General features: G+C 35.2%; 1 protein-coding gene across 7 annotated transcripts in view; it reads right to left on the bottom strand.

Moving 5' to 3' along the window:
* The window catches only part of ARAP2 (ArfGAP with RhoGAP domain, ankyrin repeat and PH domain 2), a 196,234-nt gene that overhangs the window by 71,706 nt on the left and 100,555 nt on the right, over positions 1 to 23,973 (bottom strand). For all 7 annotated transcript variants that reach the window (XM_027103196.1, XM_027103193.1, XM_027103192.1 and 4 more), the window contains 6 exons: positions 23,287 to 23,431; positions 21,157 to 21,259; positions 20,320 to 20,518; positions 19,946 to 20,009; positions 6,146 to 6,309; positions 1,668 to 1,880 (listed from right to left, as the gene is read on the bottom strand). In XM_027103196.1, coding sequence (XP_026958997.1) covers positions 1,668 to 1,880; positions 6,146 to 6,309; positions 19,946 to 20,009; positions 20,320 to 20,518; positions 21,157 to 21,259; positions 23,287 to 23,431 — 888 coding nt within the window. The remainder of the gene's footprint in view (positions 1 to 1,667; positions 1,881 to 6,145; positions 6,310 to 19,945; positions 20,010 to 20,319; positions 20,519 to 21,156; positions 21,260 to 23,286; positions 23,432 to 23,973) is intronic.

The following is a 23,973-nucleotide window of genomic DNA, read 5'->3' as shown; positions in this document are numbered from 1 at the left end:
GAGCTCTCCTGTGAGTTCACCCAGAGAGTTCCAGTTTATTCTTGTCATATCCAACAAAGGGCACTTTTCTGACAGGTCAGGGTGAGCTACATTGGATCTAAAAGCAAAGAACTTTTAACACTATTTGACCCAATAGTAGAAGCCTCCAAGTAAATGTTCAAGGATTCACATCCAAATGAAAGGTGAACACACTCTTCTCTGACACATGCTAATACTTCCCAACTACCTCCTGCTGGTAGATTGACAACAATGAAGACATCTCTATCATGAAATTTGACAACTTCAGCAAAAGCATATTTGTCACAGATTTCTGATAAATGATTTTATAATGAAGACAAATTGTAATTCTTTATAAAATAGAGATACTATAAATAACTTCATGGTTATAAATTACAATAAAATCTTAAAACAAAAAATGAGGATGGCAGGGTAATTGGGCTTACAAGATATATCATCTAATTCCATATTTTATATTCCAGAAAATTATACAATCAACTTTTCTTGTGATTAGAGTTAAAACTATTGATTTTAGAAGTATCGGGAAGTAACTATAAGACTTCTGAGTTAGGCAGTTAAATTGTGAAAAGCTTTATTTTAATAGCAATACTACTCTTTTCTTGCTGACACAAATAAGGGACATTCTTGGAATAATTTTTCAAACTGTGGGTGTTTTATGACATTTCAGAATTAATCCCTTCAAATGTCATAGTTATGTTTTAGATTAAACAAATGCTTTCAATGAAAAAAACTATTTCTCAACAGAGGGACATCATAGAGTTAAACTCAAAGGTCATTTTATAAAAAAATTTCTCGAAACAGATTAAATGTACAAGAGAGAAATATATTAGTAACTTATGGTATAATTCAATGATACATTTTAAAAACTGTGGAAAAAATGAAGATTCAAAATTGTCATTTTGAAAGCATTGTAGATATATGGGAAATATTTTTGGTTTATTAATAAAATAGATTATATGTAAATCATAGGCATGGGGACAAAGATTATAAAATAATGTGAAAAATGAAAATAGCTCTATTAGAAATCTGGGATTAAAGGCAATGTTTATATTTAAAAATATTTATCATAATCTTTCTATAAAAAGAGTTATTTTGAATTAATTGATGTAAATATAGGTTTTACTAAAATCAATCTGACCCATTAACTTTTCTAGGGTCATTTCTTAAATAAGTTCTCTTACAGTGCAGCAAAGCTTTTTTGCTTCATTAGACAGAATCTAGAAAAAATAAAGAGTAAAAAAAAAAAATTGTTATGTAACTCTAAAGAGGTAGAATGAAAAAGGAAAGCCAAACAGCCATATGGCAAAACCGTGTAAAACCAATCTTATATTAAAACTTTCATTTTAATCTTAATGAGAAAATTAACAGCCTACATGGACTTGACTATAACACTTCCAAAGTTAAGGCAAAGTAAGCACTAAGAAATCTACTGAAAACTAAGTATTACCATAAAACACTGTTTAGCAATTATCACCATAAATTTCTTTTGAGGCAGATATAAACAACTATTGATTGCAAAATTTCTGTTCTGAAGCATTATGTATATTGTTCCTTTCAATTAAATATTCAGATTGTCAAAGGAGATTTTAAAAATCTATTATCAAATGAGAAGGCAAAGCCTTTATTCTATTCTATATTATATGTGTTACCTAAGGCAGAGATCCAATATGGATAGAGCTCCTTAGTAAGAAGTGCGTCGTCAATGTCAGAGAGAAAACTCTTCAATACGTCCGTCACATCTTCAAGCTGATGTTTTCCAGCCATCAATTTAAAGCTTCTTGCATCCTTTTTGAAACTCTCCAGGAGTTCACTTACATGTAAAGGATCACCATTCTTTTGATAGATATATTTGCACCCTAAACCTTTGTTAAAAAAAAAGAAAATGGTTATATGAAAAAAGTCTCAGGTCAAAATCCACTTTGATATCTTAAAAATAGAACAAATTTTTGTGTTGGAACGATGCACAAGACAAAATCATTATCCAAGAGCTGATATAAACATGCATGAGAAAAAAAGAGTCCCTCCCCCTGCAACTTTAATATTTAAAATGTAAACCTGATGAACAACTATTTCATCCTCAGCTTTTAGTAAGTCTCTGGCCAGCCTTTCCCCTAGTCCTTCATAGCATCTTTTTCAAATGTTCTTTTACCACAAGTACCCTTCGCTTAGTCTCCCAGAATACAAATTTGCCTCCAGTTTCACTGACAAAAGTGAGGCTCTCTGGTATAAATTTCCTCAAGTCTCTGCACTCACATTTGTATATTAATTCTGTCTGTTCCCACCTTCACCTTCTTCTACATGAAGAGTTGGGTCATGTCCTTTTCACAGTTACAGATTCATCAAGTTTCCCATATAAAATAAGAGGAGTAGCAGTGATTAACTGGAGGAAGAGGAGTGATGATGATATACAAACAAAATAAATTTTTTAAATCCTTTTTTGCCCCTCCCCGCCAGGTCTCTTGTCTCTCTTCCTTCCAAAACTAATCTGAGTTTCCTATATTTATTTTCTCTCATCTCACATCCCTGTTAATCCTTCAACCACATAATCTTGCTTCTGTGCCCAATTCCCACTGTATCAGGACCATCTTCATCAAGAATATCTATTTTCTAGATGCTTTTCAGTTTTTATGTGATAAGAATCCCTGCAGTGTCTGACAATCCAATGAATCCCTGTTAAAATTCTGTTAATCTCAAGGTTTTCATGATGTTATGATCTCATCTTTTTTGCCCCTTCCTCTATGACTACTCTTCTAGTCTTCTATTTATTCTGCTATCTAGTATTTACTGATAATCCCAGCAATCCATCCTCAACTCTCTTCTCTGCTCCCCTACAAAATTCTGTGGATGAACCCATCCATCTTCATCACTTCAACTACTACATGTACATTTCCACTCAGGTTTTAATTCCTAAAATTTCAAATGCACATATGCACTTTAATATATATATACTATATAAATAATACATGCAACACACACTATACTTATACATATGAACAAATTAATTCTCCTGCCCCTTTCACTACTTCACCTCCCAATCCCAGCATGTTCTTTATTTATCTTGTTCCCATACCTCAGAATTTGGCATTGCTTCCTCCCCAGTCCTTTACAAGTCAGAACTTTTCTTTCTCACTTACCACACCAAATAAAATGTCACATATATTTTTCATCATGACTTCTCTCTCAAAAGTGTCCCCTTTTTCCATCCCTTGTGCTATTATTATTTTGTGCACCCAGTTCCTCACTATGTTATCACAACTCCCTGTCCTATTCCCGTGCAGCCCTCCAGTCAGCCTCGAAAATGACAACAGCATGGTCTGAGACACAGGTTGGCTAGTGTTACCAACATGCTTAAAAATATGGATACAGCCCTCCCACTGCTTTGAGGGCAAGTTTGAGGATTTTATTATGATACATAAGACCCTACATGAATTTTCCTAACTAACCCTCCTGCCTCTTGTATTTGTCCACTCTTCTCACACTGAGTTCTGGCCACACTTAACTAGCCCCAAGCTCCCTGAACAGACAACCTCCTTCATGACTCTGCACCTAGGCATACACTGTTTCCTCTTCCGGGAATTCCTATTCCCTCTTTCTCTTAACTAGTTCCCATTTTCTCTTAAGACCTGTGGTAGGTTCCATGCCTCACCCATGAAGCCACCACCTCTACACTGGCTGAAATTCACCCGTAAACCATGGACACCTGTACCAACCCCTGAACCTCTCTGCCATAGAATTTTGTACACTTGAGATGTAATTGCCCACTTGTTTGCCTTTGATCCACAATCTGTAAACTCCTAGAAGGCAAAGATCATGTCTTATTTTCTGTACACAGCAGCTACACAGTTCCTAGAAGAACTCAGTAGGTACTTAGTAAATGACCACAACAGAATAATAAGCAAATTCTACAAAAAAAAAAAAAAAAAAAAAGCCAAGTTTCTGAGAGATTATGTTGCTGGTTGAGTGAATCTCTAATAGCTGGTACACAAGGTAACTGAATGTGAATTTGAAGGTAATTTTGTTTACATAAATTAAATATATTCCCCCAAGAACGAACTACTGTAACTCATTAAAAAAATTAAAACTCTAAGAATTATTCTGTGAACTTGGTCAGATTCGGATCTTGACACCATGAGCACAAAAAATTGGACTTAGATTTTAACCCAAAGATTAGGAAATTCAAAATAATTATGACCATAAAGGCTCTGAGCCAACCACTTGCATCCTATAATTATTGGGCATTTTCTAAGTTCATATCAAATCTTCCCTTGTATACATGCTGGTAATATTGGGTCTCCATGTTCTGCTCATTAAAAAAAAAAAAAAAGCTAAAAATACATGAAGACTTTTATTGGCTTTATTACTTTAATATGCAAGTTAATGTACCTTATGCTAGAGCTACAAAGTAGTTATAATGTATGAAATTTAGTTGAAAACAATCTAATGCTTAATGATTTCAAATTCAAATAAACACCACAAAGAAACTTCTGATTTCCCCAGAGAAACATTAAGTTGGATACGCTGAAGCTAGTCAAGTTATTTTAATCATTTGTCAGCTTATGAAGCACTTTATGCCATTATGAAATTAAGATGATTTGAAAATTCCCAATGAGGTTATGCTCTTGCTAAAACAGAATATGTGTGCAATTCATTTACACCTACAAAATGTAAATGCACTAATACTGAATTACTAATAAATGAAGATGATAACCTTCTTCTTCCCCCATTTTCAAATAAACAGATGATGACAGTTGATAAGAAAAATATAAACATACTATCAAGGGAAGGAACTTCATAGAGTAATCCCACATAATGTGATTACATACATATTTACAATAGATATATAATTAAAACACAATAAATCTGAATATTAATGATAATTGTACTTGGATTACATATGAAATAACTAAAATACTTAAAATGGCACTCTCCCTAGGAGAAAATATATTAATATACACATATTCTAAACTTAATTTCCTAAAATTATTTTCCTCGTAGCCTTTGTTATTTTTGACATTTTGTTTCACATCAGCTTATTTAGTTCTCAGACTGGAAGGCATGATTTATGGCTCTGTGTTTCACTCTTTACTCCCACTGTTCAATTTCCAGTATCAAACTTAGCAGCTAGCACACAACAGACACTTGATAAATAAGTAAAAAAAAAAAACCTCATAACACAATGTTTTACTACAGCTCTTTCAATGATAACATTTTCTTTTCAAATTAAAAACCCCAAAGATACTTTTAATATTAGGAGAACAATGAAAGGTTAATATATCAATAGCTTCCAAAATACCAGATAATCATTTTACTTTTTTGCATGCACAATCTAAATCAATGACACTTATCGACAGGTTAAAAGAAAAAATATTTTTATATTAAAAATATAGTTAAGCAATTTATTTACTCTACCTTTTAGAGTATTAAGGAAATATGTAACAGAAGGAATTTTAAGAATGAACAATAATTTGAAAATAAACATGAATAATAAAGGCATACTTTAGTTAATTTTAGGCATAGCTAAAATACTACCATAGCATATTAAATTAAAATGAAGCTGCACATGTGGGTATAAATCAAGTTGGTTTTAACCTGCAAACTATTCATAAAAATATTTGTTACAATTAAGTCAAACTATCACAGTTAATGACCATGATTCTTAATATAAACATGTGACCAATAGCACGTTGAGTGGAATAAATACACATACACTTTGTATGCAGGCCAACAAAAAGTAAATTCTTTTACACATTGTCCCATAGTTTACCACTTCTAAAAACACACTAAGGTGCCTCTGCGTTCCCCTAGATTTACTGTAAAGTTATAACCTCTGAAAAGTACAATCTTAATCAATTTTTAATATACATTTTATAATATAGATTCTTCTACTATGTCATTTAAAATTTTTATGCATGTAAAGGAAGAAGGAAATGGTAAAGGCACATGATATAATTTAAATGAGCTTTATTGTGAGAAAGAATGGCATTTAGGCTGAAGAGTGACGACACTTTTCTTTTTCACTGATGTACTTACAAAGGGATCTAATTCAGTCCAATGGAGGTACCACTTAAAAACTGTAAATATGCTACTATGAGTTCTGTGGGTTGAATAAAAACTTTGTGATACTTACCATACTGTGTAACAAATGCTATACAGCTGTTCACGATAATGGGAACGTCATTTTTGCTGAGCTGCTGATCTTGTAATGCATTCCCATCTGTACCTGCTGCTTTTGCAATTGCAGTATGCCAGACTGCGAAATCCAACTTGGTATGCCCATGGATGTATAATGTTCTGTAAGGTTTCAAAAATATTTCAAATTATAATTTTGCCTTTTTAAAAATTCTTAACTTCTACACAGATTATCCTTAGATCCATATAAATGGGATCTTGTCTCATCCATCAGAAGAAAACCCCTCTGGGGACGTCCCTGGTGGTCCAGTGGTTAAAAATCCGTCTTGCAACGTGGGGGAAGCTGCTTTGATCCCTGGTCAGGGAACTAGGACCCCACATGCCGCGGGGCAACTAAGCCTGCGCACCGCAACTACTGAGCCCACACATCACAACTAGAGAGCCCACGCGCCGCAATGAAAGATCCCACGTGCCGCAACTAAGACCCAACACAGCCAAAGATAAATAAATAATAATAAATAAATATATTTTAAAAAAGAGGAAGAAAACCCCTCTACCACCAGCTTCCACTCACTCAATCCCTCTTTGCATGTACAGTCACGTCTCTCTCTATATAGAGTCCAGGAAGTTCCCTGAACTTGTGGTCTCGCCTCCTTGCCTCCTTTCATTTCCCCTTTCATTCTGTTTCTGAATAACTGAACAGAAACCCTTGTAGCAAGCATCACCTGTGACTTCTCATGGATATTTGGGGTATATTTTTCAAGATTTTAGAACTGTCTGATGACTTCATTCCTTTAAAAAAAAAGAGAGGAAAAAAAATACCACCCAATTCGGCTCTTGTAGCACAATTCTTCCTGGCTTTTCCTTCTATCTTTCTGGTGCCTCAATTTCTTTCCCAAGCTCACCTCCTGTTTCTGAAAATGAAGTTGTAACCTCAGTGCACTCACATGAACTCCAAGGACTTTCCAGGGACATGTCATTCAGGCCAGTGGTTTCATCCCCCGTATATAAGCTGGTAACTCCCAAATCCCTATCTCCAGGCAATAACTGTCTCACAAATCAGATCTCTATGTGATTGAAAAGCAAGAGCATAAAGCAGCTAAGAGAGTGGGAAATCCAATCAATTCCCAAACTCAGGTTTTAGCTCTGCACTCCCTTTATGACTTTGGACAAGTTATCAATCTTCTTTGGTTCTCAGTTTCATCACTGGCAAACTTAGAATAATAATAAACGTAATATTAGTAAATAATAAAATATAATACTAATTAATGTTGATTTTTGGACATCTTCACCTTAAGGTGCCACAAGCATCTCAAATCTTTATCCCTCCTCATACCAAACCAGTACTACTTTCTCCACTTATCCCACCAGAAATTTAGGATTCATTAACTGTATATTGGTCCACCCCCACTCCCACCCCATCACTGCCACATGAATTCAGTCACAAAATTCTGTTCATTCCAGTTCCCTGACATATATGCTCTGCCTCCTCTTTATTTGAACATCACTTTCTTTCAGGTCTTTGTACTGCTCCTTGAAATCACTAAAACCCCTCCAAACAAAATTCATTTCCCAATTCTCCACCTCTCCAGTCCCTGCTCCCCAAGACTGCCAGAATGATCTTTCTAAAATACGAAGCTAATGACATCACTTCCTAATCACTGTCCTTCCACAGCAGCTCTGGAGTTTTCAAGATTAAAAGGCCCTCATGATCTGGCCCGTATTTTCCCCTCCAATTCTGCCATTCCAGGAAGGAAGGAAGGAAGGGAGGGAGGGAGAGAGGAAGGGAAGGAAGGGAAGAAAGGGAGGGAAGGGAGGGGAGAGAGGGAGGGAGGGGAGGGGAGGGAGGGAGGGAGGGAGGGAGGGAGGAAGGAAAGAAGGAAGGAAGGAAGGAAGGAAGGAAGGAAGGAAGGAAGGAAGGAAGGAAGGAAGGAAGGAAGAATTAACATGTTCCTGTCTTCATAATAAATACTTCCAGCTCTTTGGCTGGTTACTCCAGCTCCTCCCCCATCGGTGTATTCCAGGTAACCCTCCCTGACACTCCATCCCCATCTCTCTCCATCCAATGCTTATTGTGTACCAGGCGTCCCTTCTTAATCCTGAACATCCACTCTACACGCCATCATATTGCCTGCTCTATCTGTGTGAATGTTTTAGCCGCTACACCCCAAACTTTGTACAAGCAAACAAAGAAAGCATTTCAGCATCAATAGCCTTTAGCATAGGACGAGGTATTTAGTGGGTAAATAAGTTTTAATGTTCTAACACTAGATATAAAATTTGACTTGAAACACAAAGTAATCGTTGATGTATTTAAGTATAAAACTATTTAATTTTCATTTCAGACTATGAGACAGCTACTTTGGATTCAACCCAAAGAGAAAGGAATGAGCTGCTTGAACTCTGGATTGTTTTGGTTTCTTTCTTTTTTTTTTTGGTGGGGGGTGGGTAATGTTTCACATTCCTGATAATTCACTGGCCCTAATTTAAAAAGAAAACAAAAGTACTCCTTTCTGTCCTTCGGTTTCTTTTCTTGAAATGCTCCTCTAAGAAGATAAAGCTACTGGCACCCCACTCCACTCACTTCTAACATCTTCTGAACTTGCTGTAACTTCTTCTTCAGTGACACTGGTGCCCGTAATCTTCATCTCTTTTCTCCTGGCATCTCTATCTATAGTTTTTATTTTCCACACCACCACAACAGCCTTGACTTCCGGGTCTTATAATTTTCTTTTTGAAGAATTCTGATACTTGCTCTAATACTCCTGACATACCTTAGCCTTACATCATCTTTAGCTCAAAAACATTCTACTGCTGGGCATATTTGTCTAAATGAAACTATATAACCTGGGTAACTTCCTTGAGGAATATCAAGCCCCTACATTATGTAGACTTAATCAAAATTACCTCTTGCTAAATTAAGGAGTTTAGGTAAAGAGAAAATTTTAACTCTTTTTGAGTCTTGGTTTTTTTTATCTGATAATTAAGCTCTGAATATGAGACAAAAATCTTTGAAAACGTGTGCTTATAAACAAACGACAATGAGTATTTGAGCAAGCAGTAAAAGAAATCCAAAAGGCAATGGCCCTCCTATGATAGCAGTATAATTCTACCGTTAACTGTAAATGTTTCCAACTTCAAATATTCTTTCTAACCTGAAGAAATCCTGTGATGACAAGTTTAGCTGTCTGCTTGTGAGCTAGTGAAGGGTAGAATGAGTAATGACAAGTTAAGTCCTGAGTCCACTTGTCAAAGGCTGAATCCTAAAATACATCATCGTGTGCAGTAGATGTTTGACATTTAATAGCATCAGTTCAACAGCTTTCCTCTCTGATGTTATCTAAACTCTGTGCACATTGAATAAAGCATCAAAAGATATTTTTAACACAAATGCTGGCCAACTTTGTGATTTCAAGTGTTATCGAACAACAATTTTACATTTCTGGATAACGATTCCAAAGAAATAGGAACTTATATCTTGAAAATCTGGAAGTTCTTTTAAAGAACTCTAATTATAGAAAAATAAATTTTCCTGTCCATTCCCCAAGCCTAAATTTTAAATGGTACTTCAAAGCCAAATAAAAAAAAAATCCCTATATCCAATAATGAGTTAAGACAGTTCAATAAGACCTAGAAACCAAGTCCCAAGACTAATAAAAACAACTTTCTCAAAACTGTAATATAATAACCACAAAGTAGAGACTATCATATTTGAGCTTGGTCTACTGACAAGAACCAGAACAAATGATAGGATCTATAAATACGGCTGTATGAAAAATAAATTCACCTTTATAAAGAACATTTTAAACACAACTAAAAAACAAAAACAACACATTCCAAAAACATGACTAAAGAAGATAATATCCTAGGCATTTATACAGAAATCAAAAACTGAGTCTTGTAGTATAAGTCAGCATGTTTGACCAAAAAATACTTATTTTGCTTTCATTTCTGGAAGATCTTTTTGCTGGATAGAGTATTTTAGGCTAATAGCTGCTGGTTTGGTTATTTTGTTTCCCCCCTGCCCCCAACACATTAAAGGATATCATTATACTATCTCCTGGCTTGCACTGATTCTGACAAGACATTCTCATCTTTGTTCCCTATTTTTAATGTGTCTTTTTTCCTCTGGTACTTTTTAATTTTTTTTTGTCTTCACACTGGTTTTCAGGAAATTGATTATGATATGTTTTAATGTGGTTTGCCTTTATCATGCATGAGGTATGTTGATCTGAGTACATCTGTGGGTTTACAGTTTTTATCAAATTTGAAAAATGTCTGGCCATATTTCTTCAAATATATACATATATATTTACTCCATCCTTCTCTTATTTTGGGATTCTAATTATACTTGCATAAGAATGATATTGTCTCACAGGTCACTAAGGCTCTGCTAATTTTATTCAGTCTTCTCCCTCTGTGCTTAAGTTTTGATAATTTCTATTGTCATGCCTTCAAGTTCGAGTTTTTTTTTTAATGTAGAGTCTGTTCTTGCATTTAGCTGATCTAGTGAGATTTTCTTTTCAGATAGTGTATTCTTCAGCTTTAGAAGTTCCATCTGGTTCCTTCTTTAGATCCATTTTTCTATGTTTATGTTTTCCTTTACATCTTTTTTTCTCTGTGTAAATAATTGTCTTTTTATTTATTTATTTTTTACTGGAGTATAATTGCTTTACAATGTTGTGTTAGTTTCTGCAGTACAGTGAACTGAATCAGCTATAAGTATACACATATCCCCTCCCTCTTAGACCTCCCTCCCCCACCAATCCCACCCATCTAGGTCTTCACAGAGCACCGAGCTGAGCTCCCTATGCTATACAGCAGGTTCCCACTAGCTATCTATTTTACACATGGTAGTGTATTTATGTCAAACCTAATCTCCCAATTCATCCCACCCTCCCTTTCCCCCACTGTGTCCACACGTCCATTCTCTCTGTGTCTATTCCTGCCCTGCAAATAGGTTCATCTGTACCATTTTTCTAGATTCCACATGTATGCGTTAATATACGATATTTGTTTTTCCCTTTCTGATTTACTTCACTCTGTATGACAGACTCTAGGTCCATCCACATCTCTACAAATGACCCAATTTCTTTTTATGGCTGAGTAATATTCCATTATATATATGTACCACATCTTCTTTATTCATTCATCTGTCGATGGACATTTAGGTGGTTTCCATGTCCTGATTATTGTAAATAGTGCTGCAATGAACATTGGGGTACATGTGTCTTTTTGAATTATGGTTTTCTCAGGGTACATGCCCAGTAATGGGATTGCTGGGTCATATGGTAGTTCTGTTTTTAGTTTTTTAAGGAACCTCCATACTGTTCTCCACAGTGGCTGTATCAATTTACATTCCCACCAACAGTGCAAGAGGTTTCCCTTTTCTCTGAACTCTCTCCAGCATTTATTGTTTGTATATTTTCTGATGATGGCCATTCTGACCACTGTGAGGTGATACCTCATTGTAGTTTTGATTCGCATTTCTCTAATAATTGGTGCTGTTGAGCATCTTTTCATGTGCCTCTTGGCCATCTGTATATCTTCTTTGCTGAAATGTCTAGTTAGGTCTTCCGCCCATTTTTTGATTGGGTTGTTTGTTTTTTTGATATTGAGTTGCATGAGCTGTTTGTACATTTGGGAGATTAATCCTTTGTCCATTGGTTCGTTTGCAAATACTTTCTCCCATTCTGTGAGTTGTCTTTTTTATGGTTTCCTTTGTTATGCAAAAGATTTTAAGTTTAATTAGGTCCAACTTGCTTATTTTTGTTTTTATTTTCATTACTGTAGGAGGTGGATCATAAAAGATCTTGCTGTGATTTATGTCAAAGGGTGTTATCTTTTACAATATTTATAATATTTTAAAATTACTGTCTATATTCTTTGCTAATTCCATTATCTTTCTCATTTCTGGGTCTGTTCTTATCAACTGATTTGCAGCTTTTTCACTTTGCTAGTAACTTTTACTGTATGCTAGACATCATTCAGTGCCAGGATTGTTTCTTCCTTTAAAGGGTGTTGATGTTTGTTTTGGGATCTTTTGCCTATTTGACCCCAGGTAACTAAATGACTTGTGAAGAGGTCTGTTTTCAAGCTTAGTAAGGTAAAAATGGAGCAGCCTTTACCTGAAGGCTGGTTTAGCCTTAATACTCTGGAATTAACTTTCTGGAGTCTTTACAAATGCTCTGTGTTAATGAAGTCTGTCTAACTTGGCTAGATAAAATTTGAACCCACTCCAGCAGTGTCTAAACTCTGGGAATTGTTCAACTCATAGCACACCCTGGGAGTATTTCTACCTGGAGTTTCGACCTGCAAATATGCAGGTTCGTATTGAGCTGAAGATGGAAGGGAACTCCTTTGAAGATTTCTGAAGCTCTTGCTCTGCACATCTCCCCCTCTGCTCTGTACTCTATCCTGCAATGTTTAGCTACCACAGATTCCCCTATCTCTATAGGGGAAATCAATACAGCAAAACCTCTTCAATATAGCAAAACCACCACCTTCTGCTTGGGTTTCCGCATTCCCTGTGCCAGGGACTGATAAGAAGCCAAGGTATCTTAACCCTTATGTCACTTGTTTCCCTTCTCTCCATGATCACAATCCTGGGATACCTCTTGTCCTAAAGTCTGAAAATAGTTCATCTCATATGTTTTGTCCAGTTTTCTAGTTGTTTAAAGTGACAGGGCATGTTCCATACCAGTTATTTCTTCATGGACAGAGATGGGAGTCCAGAACATTTTATTCAGTCATTGCATCCATAAATCACCCTCATCTTAGTTTATAGAGAAACAGTATTTTTTTCCCCATACCTTCAGATAAGAAACTGCTGCACAGTGATGGAATTTTAGCCAGAAAGAGGCAAACAATTATTAAGACAATCTGCAGATGCACAGACTGTATCACAAGAATAATGAAGAATGAAATATTAGCTTAACTAGCTTGTTTCCTCTGAAGCCAACAGTTTAGTAAAAAGTGTCAAGGCACACTATTCCTTGAGAAAGACAAAGCCTTCAAGCTTTCAATTTCATCTCTATATAGTATTAGGCAATCACCTATAGGAATGTGAGAAACAGCCCTGTTTCAAGTCTGCTTAAAAAAAAAAAAAAAAAAAAAAGCCATCTTTACCCTTGTAAAGAGCCTGCAATCCTTTCCAGAACAAGGCAAGTTATTAATTACATTTAATTGATAATACTAATATGGTATTGACCTATCTCTCCAGGCCCACTCTCTCATGCTTCCTCCTTAAGAACTGAAGGTTAAGGCTGAGCTGGACTGAAGTTGTACCCTAGCCCATCCTATTTCTCTGAAACTATCGTTTCCACCTCTTTGAAGATCTTAGTGTCTCAACCCCTCATTTTTTTCCTACTCTAATCCTACCTAGGATTCCAGAGTCACTTAAATATACTTTTTCTTAAAAAATAAAAACTGATTATCTTGATCCCATTTATCTAGAAGGGATCTTCTCATTCTTTTGTATTTTTTTCACACCATATTGCATTTATTTGTTCATAAGCTTACATTCTAGTATATGGGAGGTGTCTTGAACTGAATGAAATACATTTTTGAAGAAAATAATATATACTTTAAAATCCACCTTTTATTAAATAGGCACACATTCCCTTTATCGTGATTCTCTTTAACAAACAAAAAAAATCACCTTATAATGTAAGTTTGAATAGTCCCTTTCTTTCTGCAAAACCTGCGGGGGTGGTGAGAGAAGAGTGGTTTGCTTTGGCAACATTCAGATTAAACCATCTCTGCAAATTAAATCATCAGAAAGTTACAAAAGCAGTCAAGCTGATATTGTGGGCAATCAGCTACTGTTTAATTTGCAATTAAATGCACAATTTAGAAACCACTTTAAGATAATTCACCCTGGAGGGTACTGCTAACATATCAGCTGCTATAAAACACAATTCAAGGAGGGAAAAAAAATCACATGCAATAAGTTGATATGAAATAAGAATCTTCAACTTAGGGTATTAATCACCCAAATTGAGAAAAGTATTCTGTCCCATAATTGTGAAACATATTGATAAAATGTTTACTCCCCAGTGTCGACTTCTTTATGTCTGGAATTTGCAGTTAAAACTGGATGTCATCAGGCTTGGGAGCCATCAAGTGCTTCATGCTTTACTTTAGGTCAACTAAACAATCTTTAAAAAGTTAAAACAAACAAACAACAACAACAAAAAGCTAGGCTGTTCTGTTTCTGATGAACACAGTTGAGTTATTCATACTGTGTTTATTACAACAGCCTTTCTACAAAAGCTTAATAATAGGTGTCTTTGACAAATGAGCACGAAGCTACAGAATGTGAGATGGTGCACACAGTAACTTATTTATCAGAAAGAGATACACAGAGAATGTGGGCCAAGTGCAGAAATAGTTTTTAAATTTTATGAAAAGGATGCTGTAATCTACTGAATACTTCAGTCACAGTGGATATATAAGCTACTGTCCAGAAAAGTGCCTTCTGACCTCAGCAGGGTCCAGGACATTCACTGACTAACAATGGGTATTCAAAAACATGATTTCTTTCTTTCTTTTTTTTTTCTTTCTACACCAAGAAAAGCACAGAATCTAAGTCCCAATAACAGCATCAAATATCATGGCAGAAAGCCTTAAGTGTAATCAAGAAAGCTTTATTTTCCAAAATAATAATTTTTAAAGTATACAAAGAATACACATTAAAGCGACACCATCTGGAGCACCTTCTGCTTAGAGCTTTTCAGAGCAAAAATGCTCTGTGTGTGGAAAATATTATTGCAATATTTTTCTGTCTAAAAACACTCATGCTATGTATATAGAGAAAATTACCATGAAGATTAAAATACATATCTAGTGACTATATTCACTGGATGGTTATCAAGTTATGAACTAGTTCATGGGGTTCATTCTCTTGCCTTTAAGAAACATTAATATATTTTAAAATTTTAATCAAGGGTAGACAAGGGCAGAGAAAATATGTGAAATTAATTCATTAAGTTTATTTATGATTTGCAGCTCTGGTTCAAGCTGTTACTAGCAAAAAAATAAAGGTTAAAACTTATAGCTAGTCGGTTTCTCTTTCTTTCAATTATTCTCACTATCTTTATATGCCACCAACGTGAATAATTAGAAGTTGTTTTATGTCTTAAAGCCACAATTTTGTCTGTCATTGACAAGTCTACTGCAATCGACTGTACTTTACAGTCAGTATTTCCCAAGGGGCTAACAGATCAAAAGACATGAAAAATAGGGCAATGCAATGCAATTCTCTTATTTTTATATGATATTAAAACAGATCTTAAACCATTACATCTATAATTAACTGGCTTTGTTTGAGTACTGGGAGAGAAGTACAGTACATATTCCCTATTTTGGTAAGTGATAAAACTATTCATAAAGTCACCCAGGCCAAAAGCTCAGGAGTCATCCTTATTTCCTACCTCACAAAACAACTGAAAACCAGCAGACTGGTTGAAAACCAACAGATTGGTCTCTCTCTCTCAACATCCCACAACCAAATCTAGAAAGCTACCAACATCCAAAACCATCCATCAATTCCTCTTTTCTTCCTGTTAGAACTGAGGGACCTGTCCTGTTGTCCTCTCTCTAATACATTCACTCTTCTTTTTTTTTTTTTAATCTCTGCTCCATCAAAATGTTTTAGATGGCACAAGTTCAAGCCATCTAAAACAAAATTGCACATACATTCCCTTCCCGGATCAAATCCCTTTTACTTCATTAATCCTATTAACCTCCAGACATCCTAGACCAACTGGTTATCTAATCTGATCCCTTTCCCAGCCTGACTCTAATCCAGTTTCTGTTTTATCACTTCTGTTCTCCACAGAGTCCCCAGATGGACTCCCCATCACTTACCAATGGAGTATCTGTCCTCATCAGATAGCACCTGACACTTCTGACTATTCCTTCCTTCTTGAAACACCCTCCTCCCGGGCTTGGTGCCACATTCTCTCTTGGTCTCCTGCTTCAGTCTCTGGGTAAACTAGCTTTACACCCCACGATAGCTATTCCTCTCTGACAACCATCCCCACCTCCAACTGACCTGTATTCACCAAGGCTCTCACACGTTACTTCTTCCCTTCTCACTCTGTAGACTCTCCCTAGGTGATTTCACTTTCTTTCTTCTATATGCGGGTAACTCCAAAATCTATATCCCCACCCCATTAACCAATCAGGACTGTCAGATCCATAAATATAACTCCCTCCGAGCAACTTCTCCTTAGCTATTTATAAGCATTTCACGTTCAACATGTCGAAAATCAAACTCATTATCTCCCCAGCTCTCTCCCAGACCTGCTCTTTCTCCATTTTTCCCTATCTCAAGTCCCTTTATTTACATATGTATATACATATCCACATATATGTACACACACGTGTGAATGTCTGTGTATAAATATATAGACATATGGGTCCCTGTTCAGCACCACACAAGGTGCTCTGGACACCTGCAGGCTCTTTGTTACATCAAAGATTACAACCTAGTGCACTAACCATCTCCCAGGTTGATTTCTTTATTCACACTTCTAACCTCTCTTCTTTCTGCCTCATCTTTAATTATGTAAGCATTGTATGGATACATTTTTCTAATAAAATAACTTTTTAAGTTTTCTAATAAAAATTTTATTTTCTAATAAGTTGTTGAAATTTTAATTTCTAGTGCCATATTATTAATCCAGGCTTCTAGTACATTTGATGACAATTCTTGAGAGTGATCTACACAAAAGTATTGGTAAATTAATACTTAACACTTGTTTTAAAAAGAAGAAATATTTAGGTTGTTAAGTTAAAAAAATGACCTTACCTTGATGTCAAAATGGATTACTGTCCTCAATACCATATAGGCATTGGAAGGCTAAGTGCTTAAAATAGTGGCTAGTATATGGTAAGTTCTATACATTGGTGTCATTGTATTATTGTTATCTGAATATTATTGATTTGAAGAAAACAGGGAAAGCAAATGAAACCAAGATATAAGCATGTGATAAACACAGTTGTTTTCAAATGGTGCCTTTGTATGGCAGCTATTCAAAGAGATCCAGGGAAAATACCTTAGTTTTATATTTGTCCCTGTATTTCTCCTACTCTCCTCCTGACACATTCTCTGTTCCTTTCATAAAAATGCTTTCAGCATAACTAGTTGATAACACATGTAGATTAAAAACTTTATTATCAGAAACAAAATTACACAGCTTTGACCATTATTTTGATATTCTATTAGTTTTTAACTATTCCATGAATTCATAGTGTATCTGAATTCACCTCCTGATTCCTGTTGCCCAGGGGAAAGGTCAAGATGTTACAAAGTAACAAAACATTTAGTCTTCTGGCTTCCTTATCTAGCATTCATGAGGGAGTGCACTGCATGCAGTAAGCACTAAAGAAAAATTAAAATTGAATATCACTCACCCACATTTGGTACATTTTAATTAAAATCTAGGTACAACTGGTCAAATCCTTTATAGACTAAAAATGATAGAAAAATACCTTGGCTATAGTAACCTGATTTAGAAAAAATTATGTATACATATAATAAATACAATAAATTCCACTAGCAAGTTCCTGCTTGCTTATTTGTTTAAGAACATAAGCTCTGTGAACTCAGACATGCAATGTGTATTGCTGACCATTTTTTCCTGCCGTGTAGATAACAGGCGGCAGGCATTCCATAAACATTAATAGATGACTATAAAAAGTACATTTGTGCTAGTACTTTAATGCCATAATACTATCCACTGTCTCATTATCATTTCTGAACATGTACGTAACAGGATTCTGAGAGAACAGTATAACTGTCATCTGGTACTGAAAATCAGCATCTAAAGAGCATCATTGACCCTTGTAAGTCCAGAAATAAATAAGTAAAAACATAAAATCCTAATTATGTTTGTAAGTTAAAAAACACACTCTGACATAAGTATCTAATCAGCAATATGTTTGCTGTCTAAAGCTGTTGATATTCTCCTATGAAGTTCAAGAAAAGACAGGTTCAGATAACTACTCAAAGTCATTATCCTTGTCACCAGCGTGGAAATTCACCAGAGGGAAGGCTGATTTAGCTATATTTTTGTATTATCATTACATATATTTTTACAAATGATCCTGTACTCTTGTGGAACTAAACATTCTGAATTATTGTAATTAAGGGATTTGAAAGCAAACAATGAAACATCAAGAGAAAACAATTTGTTCTTCCTAATTGTTGTGATATGACTCTAGCTGCTCCTTCTCAGGCTCTTTTGCTAGATCATTCCTCCTCTACAACTGGAGGCCCTGGGGCTACATCCTTGTCTCTTTTCTATCTACAGTCCTTCTCTAGGTGAATCTGTCCAGTTCCTTGGCTAAATAAATAAGTCAAAATGCTGATGACTCAAATCTTGATCTCCAGCTGCAACCTCTCCACTTAATTCCAGGCTTGTATATCCAAATGCCCAGTCACCAGCTCCACTTTGCTTTCAAACAGACATCACAAAATTATTATTTCCAAAACCAAATTCTTGATCTACTACCCTAAACTTGCTAGTGTCCTACCTCTACTCTCCATGTACTTTTTATCTCAAAAACACAGCACCATTCATCATTTATGTAAATGCTCAGGCCAAAAACTTTGGGGTCATCCTTGACTCTCAGAGTCATTGAATCCATCAACAGACCTGCTCACCTCCACCCTCACAGTAGATCCTACACTCAACACTATGTCATTAGGAAGTCACGTTTTGCCTGGCCTCTGCAGCATCATCCTACCTGGAGGCTCAGTTTCACTCCTGTCCTCCAAAAGCTATTCATCTGAATCACAGTAGTCATTTAAAAACATAAGTCAGATGACTCCACTTCCTGGCTCTCAAATCAAGCAGCTTCCCGTCACGCTTAGAATAAAATTCAAATCAGTTTTACATATCATGGCCTGTAAGGCCCTATATGTTCTGGCCCAGGGATATCTCCGCAATCATTTCTTCCCACTGTCACTCATTCAAATTTCCCCAGCCACAGCAGCTTCCTTGAAGACCCTGAACATTCCAAGCACAACACAGCCTTGGGGTCTTCAAAATACCCTTGACTTTGTGCCTGGTACATTCTATTCAGACTGCTGTATGGTTTGTTTCTTCACTTTATACAAATCTCTGATCAAAGATACCTTCTCTTACCACCCTATTGAGAACAGAATACTGCTCCATCAGGCGCACTCTCTTCACCGTATTTTTTTTCAAGCATTTAAAATTAAGGGACACAATACTATGCCATTTTTTTTGGTCTGCTTATATTGTGTTTCCCTCACTAGTGTAGATGCTTCATAAGGGCAGAGACCATATCTGTTTTACTCATCACTGTATCCCCAATACCTATAACAGTTCCTGATATACAGTAGAAGCTTAATATTTATTGAAAAACTGAATAAATTCGAGAAATCAGGTTTTAGCTACGCATGATTCAGGGTATTATTTATAGCCATCATATAACTACACTGAAAACATACTTACAACTGGCAAAGTGCTTCCAAATACTTATATGTGAATGTTGAAAAGGGATCAAGGTCTGTAGAAAACTCTAATAACTGATCACACTGAGTTTCTCCTAATGAACATAAAAATATGCAAGCTTCATTGGTGTACTCTTTCTACTAAAGAGAACATACACACACATACACACACACACACACACACACACGTACGATTCGGAAAATTCCCAACAGGCTACAAAATAATAGGTTCTCCTCCAAGCGGATAACCAGTATACTCAACTCCCTAGAGCTGGAGAGATAAAGAGTAAAAAGCAAAAATGCACTTACCTCCCTTTTTCTACCAAGAGCAAGACATCCAATTTTTCCCCATTTTGAAGTACTGTGCTAATTGCTGAAGGGAAAGAAGAAAAGCATGAATATATTTTTTAAAAAAAGAGATATGGGAACATATGTATATGTATAACTGATTCACTTTGTTATAAAGCAGAAACTAACACACCATTGTAAAGCAATTATACTCTAATAAAGATGTTAAAAAAACCCCAACATTACACAAAATACCCTTAAAGACTACTGAGTCAGTCATATGATGTTTGGGAGTGAGCCATCACAATTTTATGTGAAATCTACTACTTCCATGTACAATAAAGAATTGTGTGCAGAATACAAAGTGAGAGAGAGAAAAAAAAAAAACCACTTACTTAGTTCTTGCAGTCTTCTTAAGTGCATTCTATCCTCCTGACCTTCTTGCATTTGAAGGCAAAAACGCAAACTAGATTTGTCCATAGCAAACCAGCCTTTTCTCCACTGATCCAGGGCATGGCAGTCTTTGTAGTAGAGTTGACCAATCAAATCATAGTCAGCTTCTGTTAAGTTTTCAGCAACAAAGGGAACAAAATGCTGTTAAAACAAATACAAAAAAGTAATAAAGACAGTGGAAATAGGAAATCCCTTACATAACTACAGATACGAGGGAAAGTGGAAAAATTTGTTTTTCTATTTTTAAGATTTAGAAGGTGTCCAGATTGCAAAACAATTATTTAAACCTGCTCTCAGTCTTAAAACTGAAGAGCTATAATGCAATTTCAAATGGCAGCATCTTAAGCCATTTTTCTTATATATAGATTTGAAATAAGAAGACATTCTCTTTGTTGATTTGTGGCATTTTTCAAAATGTCAACCTTCAATGTTTGTCTTCATTTATATCTTTTACTGAATCTGTTCTTTTCCCCTTTGTGTATACCATGAATAAGATATCTACCTATAAAAAGACATACATAAAAATGACTTTACAACATTGAAAAGATCTCCATAATCAAAGCACAGCCTTAATTTGAAGAATGACTTGTCCAAGATCCTACATTAATTTTGTCTCTGCTTAAGCCTCTAGGAAGGTAGTTCTTAACCTCTTTTGACTACAACATATGAAAACCTAATGAAGTATGGACATTTTCCCAGAATCCTGTATAAAATTTTCATGGACCTCTGAAGGTTAAGAATCTTCTCTGGATTTAGGTAATAAAACAATATTTAAATACCTTGGCTATTGCTTCTGTCCATTTTCTTTGAGCTTGAGATGTTTCAGCTCCAAATAAAAATGCACGTTCTGAGGGTAAATAGATCTCGAAGGTAAAGATGGGCCTACAGCACACAAGAATAAAAAGATACCACTGGTTATGTTTGGCTTTTATGAGAAAAATAACAGAAAGGTCCAGTTTTTAATTAAATTCTTTTTGAAAACGGAATAATGGTGTGAAATCTATCTACCCCCTAACTACCATATTTTTCTGTTGATGGTTTATATTTTATTCAAGTGAGTTAAATGGAACACACTGGATCAGACAAAAGGAATATTATTCTGACTAATCACTCTACAGCATGACTTTGTCGATGCCCCGATGTGACAAAGGCTGTCTTCTGTCTCCTCTTCCCTCTCAGACCCCTCCTTCTTGATTTATTCTGACCCCCTATTCAACGCAAACATTGTCCAAACAGTTCTCTAATTAGTTCTCTTCTTGTCTTACTTCACAAATTTTCCTTCCATCATCTTGTCTTATGCCAAAATTTCATCTCCTTACCATAGATAAAATTAGGGTAACATCCCAAGCCCTGAATTTTTCCTTCTGTTCCTCATCCACAGCTCCAAGTATTTCTTGGAACATGCTAAGTATATATTCTGCCATTACTCAAAATACCTTATACCAAACTCATCTTCCTTCTTCCTCTTTCTCACCCCCAACCTACCGTATCTCCTTCATATTCCAATTTAGAGGCATCTACCTCAGCAACAAGATCAAAACTTTGGAGTCTAATTTATTCTTCTCCTTGACATCAGCTCTTCATCCATTCAGTCAGACATTTAATGTTATCAGTTCAATCTTAAGAGTCTCTCAACCCACTGTTTTCCTTTTTCATTATTTCTTCCTCTAGCTAAACTTTCAGTAATTACAGTCTCTCTCCCTCCAACCTCTTCTTTATCACTTCAGTCAGCTCTCTTCCTAAAATACAAATCTGTGTGATTTTTCAGTGGCTACATTACTGATTTAAAATTCTGTAATATGCTATTGAAGGCAATTAAGAATTATTTTTTTAACCACATCTCATTATAGATGCTTTCTCCTGCATATCTACTTGTATCAGTAACATTCCATCAAGAATGTTTTATTTTTGAATATGATTATATGCTAATGTAAAATTATTTAAGCAACTTAATAAATAGGGTGCACTTAATATTCCATGGTAAGCCATGTTAAACTGATCATTCATTTAGAGTAAAAGCACTATTAAGATTAAAACAAAAAACAAATCAACTAATAACCAGTTTTGTTCACATAAAAGAATCAAATCAGATTTACTAGAAAACAACAGTCATTTCAACTAGTATATATTGGTCATTATGTGATAACAGTAATATGTTTCATGCAATTTTATATAAATAACATAGCTTTACAAATCTCTTCCTTTTCTCACATAAACTTTTTATTAAAATACTATGATCCTATAAAACTGTTTTTTGCAGATTTCAGTATTCATACTTTTTTATTAATTACATGACAAAATGTGATAAGAAACTTTCACACCAAAGATCTTAGAGGGTCAATTTCCAAAAGTCCTCACAGAATCCTATTAAACTATTTTGTAAGTCAAAGATATTAAATAAAAAATGCTTCCTCTTTGAATTAAAACTTTTTTGAGACCATAAAAATGCCAAAGTAGATCTTTAAGGAATTTAGTATTTCAATATGCTATTAAATATGCTTAATAGTTTATTTTATTATGAACAAACCACTGAATTTTTTATCATCTCTTTTAACCATGATACATTTAATGAAAGCATAAATTTTGTCATTAGTCCACTATTTTAAATAATGAATAAGTCATAAAAATTATGGGACCACATGTTCAAGAATGGAATGACACAAACTTACTTAAAATTAGATCCAAACACGTCAGCCTTTCATATTACCTAATATAATATTTAAATTTTTCCACTTTTTAGTGAATTCCCTAAGGAACTTTCAGAAGCTGAAAAATGAGTAGGCTTCAAGAAACCATTAAACTCTTCTAAAAGAAGCAACTGAAGTGAAATGATAATAAAATCCTTATTACCTGGTATGATACATACCAGAAAATACTTTCGACTCCTAACCATTTAATGATAGACCTACCCAGTATTTAAACAGAAGTCTTCTTTGTGTACAGCCAGGCATATAACTTCATTGATATTAATGGTGCCATTAGGCGTGGTAGACTTATCATTTTCATAGTAACTCAAGAAGCCTCCTTCCAGAACACACCACTTTTTATTTGTCTCTAGGAATTGAAAACAAAACACAAAATAAATTGAGCTATACCATAAATCAAATTTTAAAATATGTGGTTTTAAATAATGACTGGATTCAAATAAATAAATGTATTAATTTTCTATTTTGTGTAAAGAGCATGATATTGCTGCATGGGATAAAAAGTTGTCACACTCCCTGCTCTCAAAAAAATTTACAATCTAGTAGCCAGGGACATACAAGACAAAAACAACTATGACACTGATGACCAGAGAAACAAGCAGATCCATAAAGAGACCGCTGCAAAACAACTCTGAAATGGCAAAGACTAATGTCTGTACAGAGTATTAGGAGGGAAAAATGTAGGATTAAAGAGTAAGACTGTGGATGATGTGAAGTAGGTGAGCAAAGAAAGAAGGGGTCAGACCCTACAATGCCCTTAATGCCCTGTTTAGGGGATTTGAAATTCATCTTGTTAAGAATTCAGCACACTATGGCCTGCAGGCAAAATCCAGATCAACATCTGTTTTTGTAAATAAAGTTTTATTGAAAAAGAGCCACACCTATTCATTT

The sequence above is a fragment of the Aethalodelphis obliquidens genome, unplaced genomic scaffold (genome assembly GCF_003676395.1).
Source record: "Aethalodelphis obliquidens isolate GAN/ISIS:26980383/991018 unplaced genomic scaffold, ASM367639v1 scaffold6, whole genome shotgun sequence".
Taxonomy (NCBI): Eukaryota; Metazoa; Chordata; class Mammalia; order Artiodactyla; family Delphinidae; genus Aethalodelphis; species Aethalodelphis obliquidens.
Note: the sequence above shows the minus strand (reverse complement) of the source record. Positions and strands in the feature narration are given on the sequence as shown.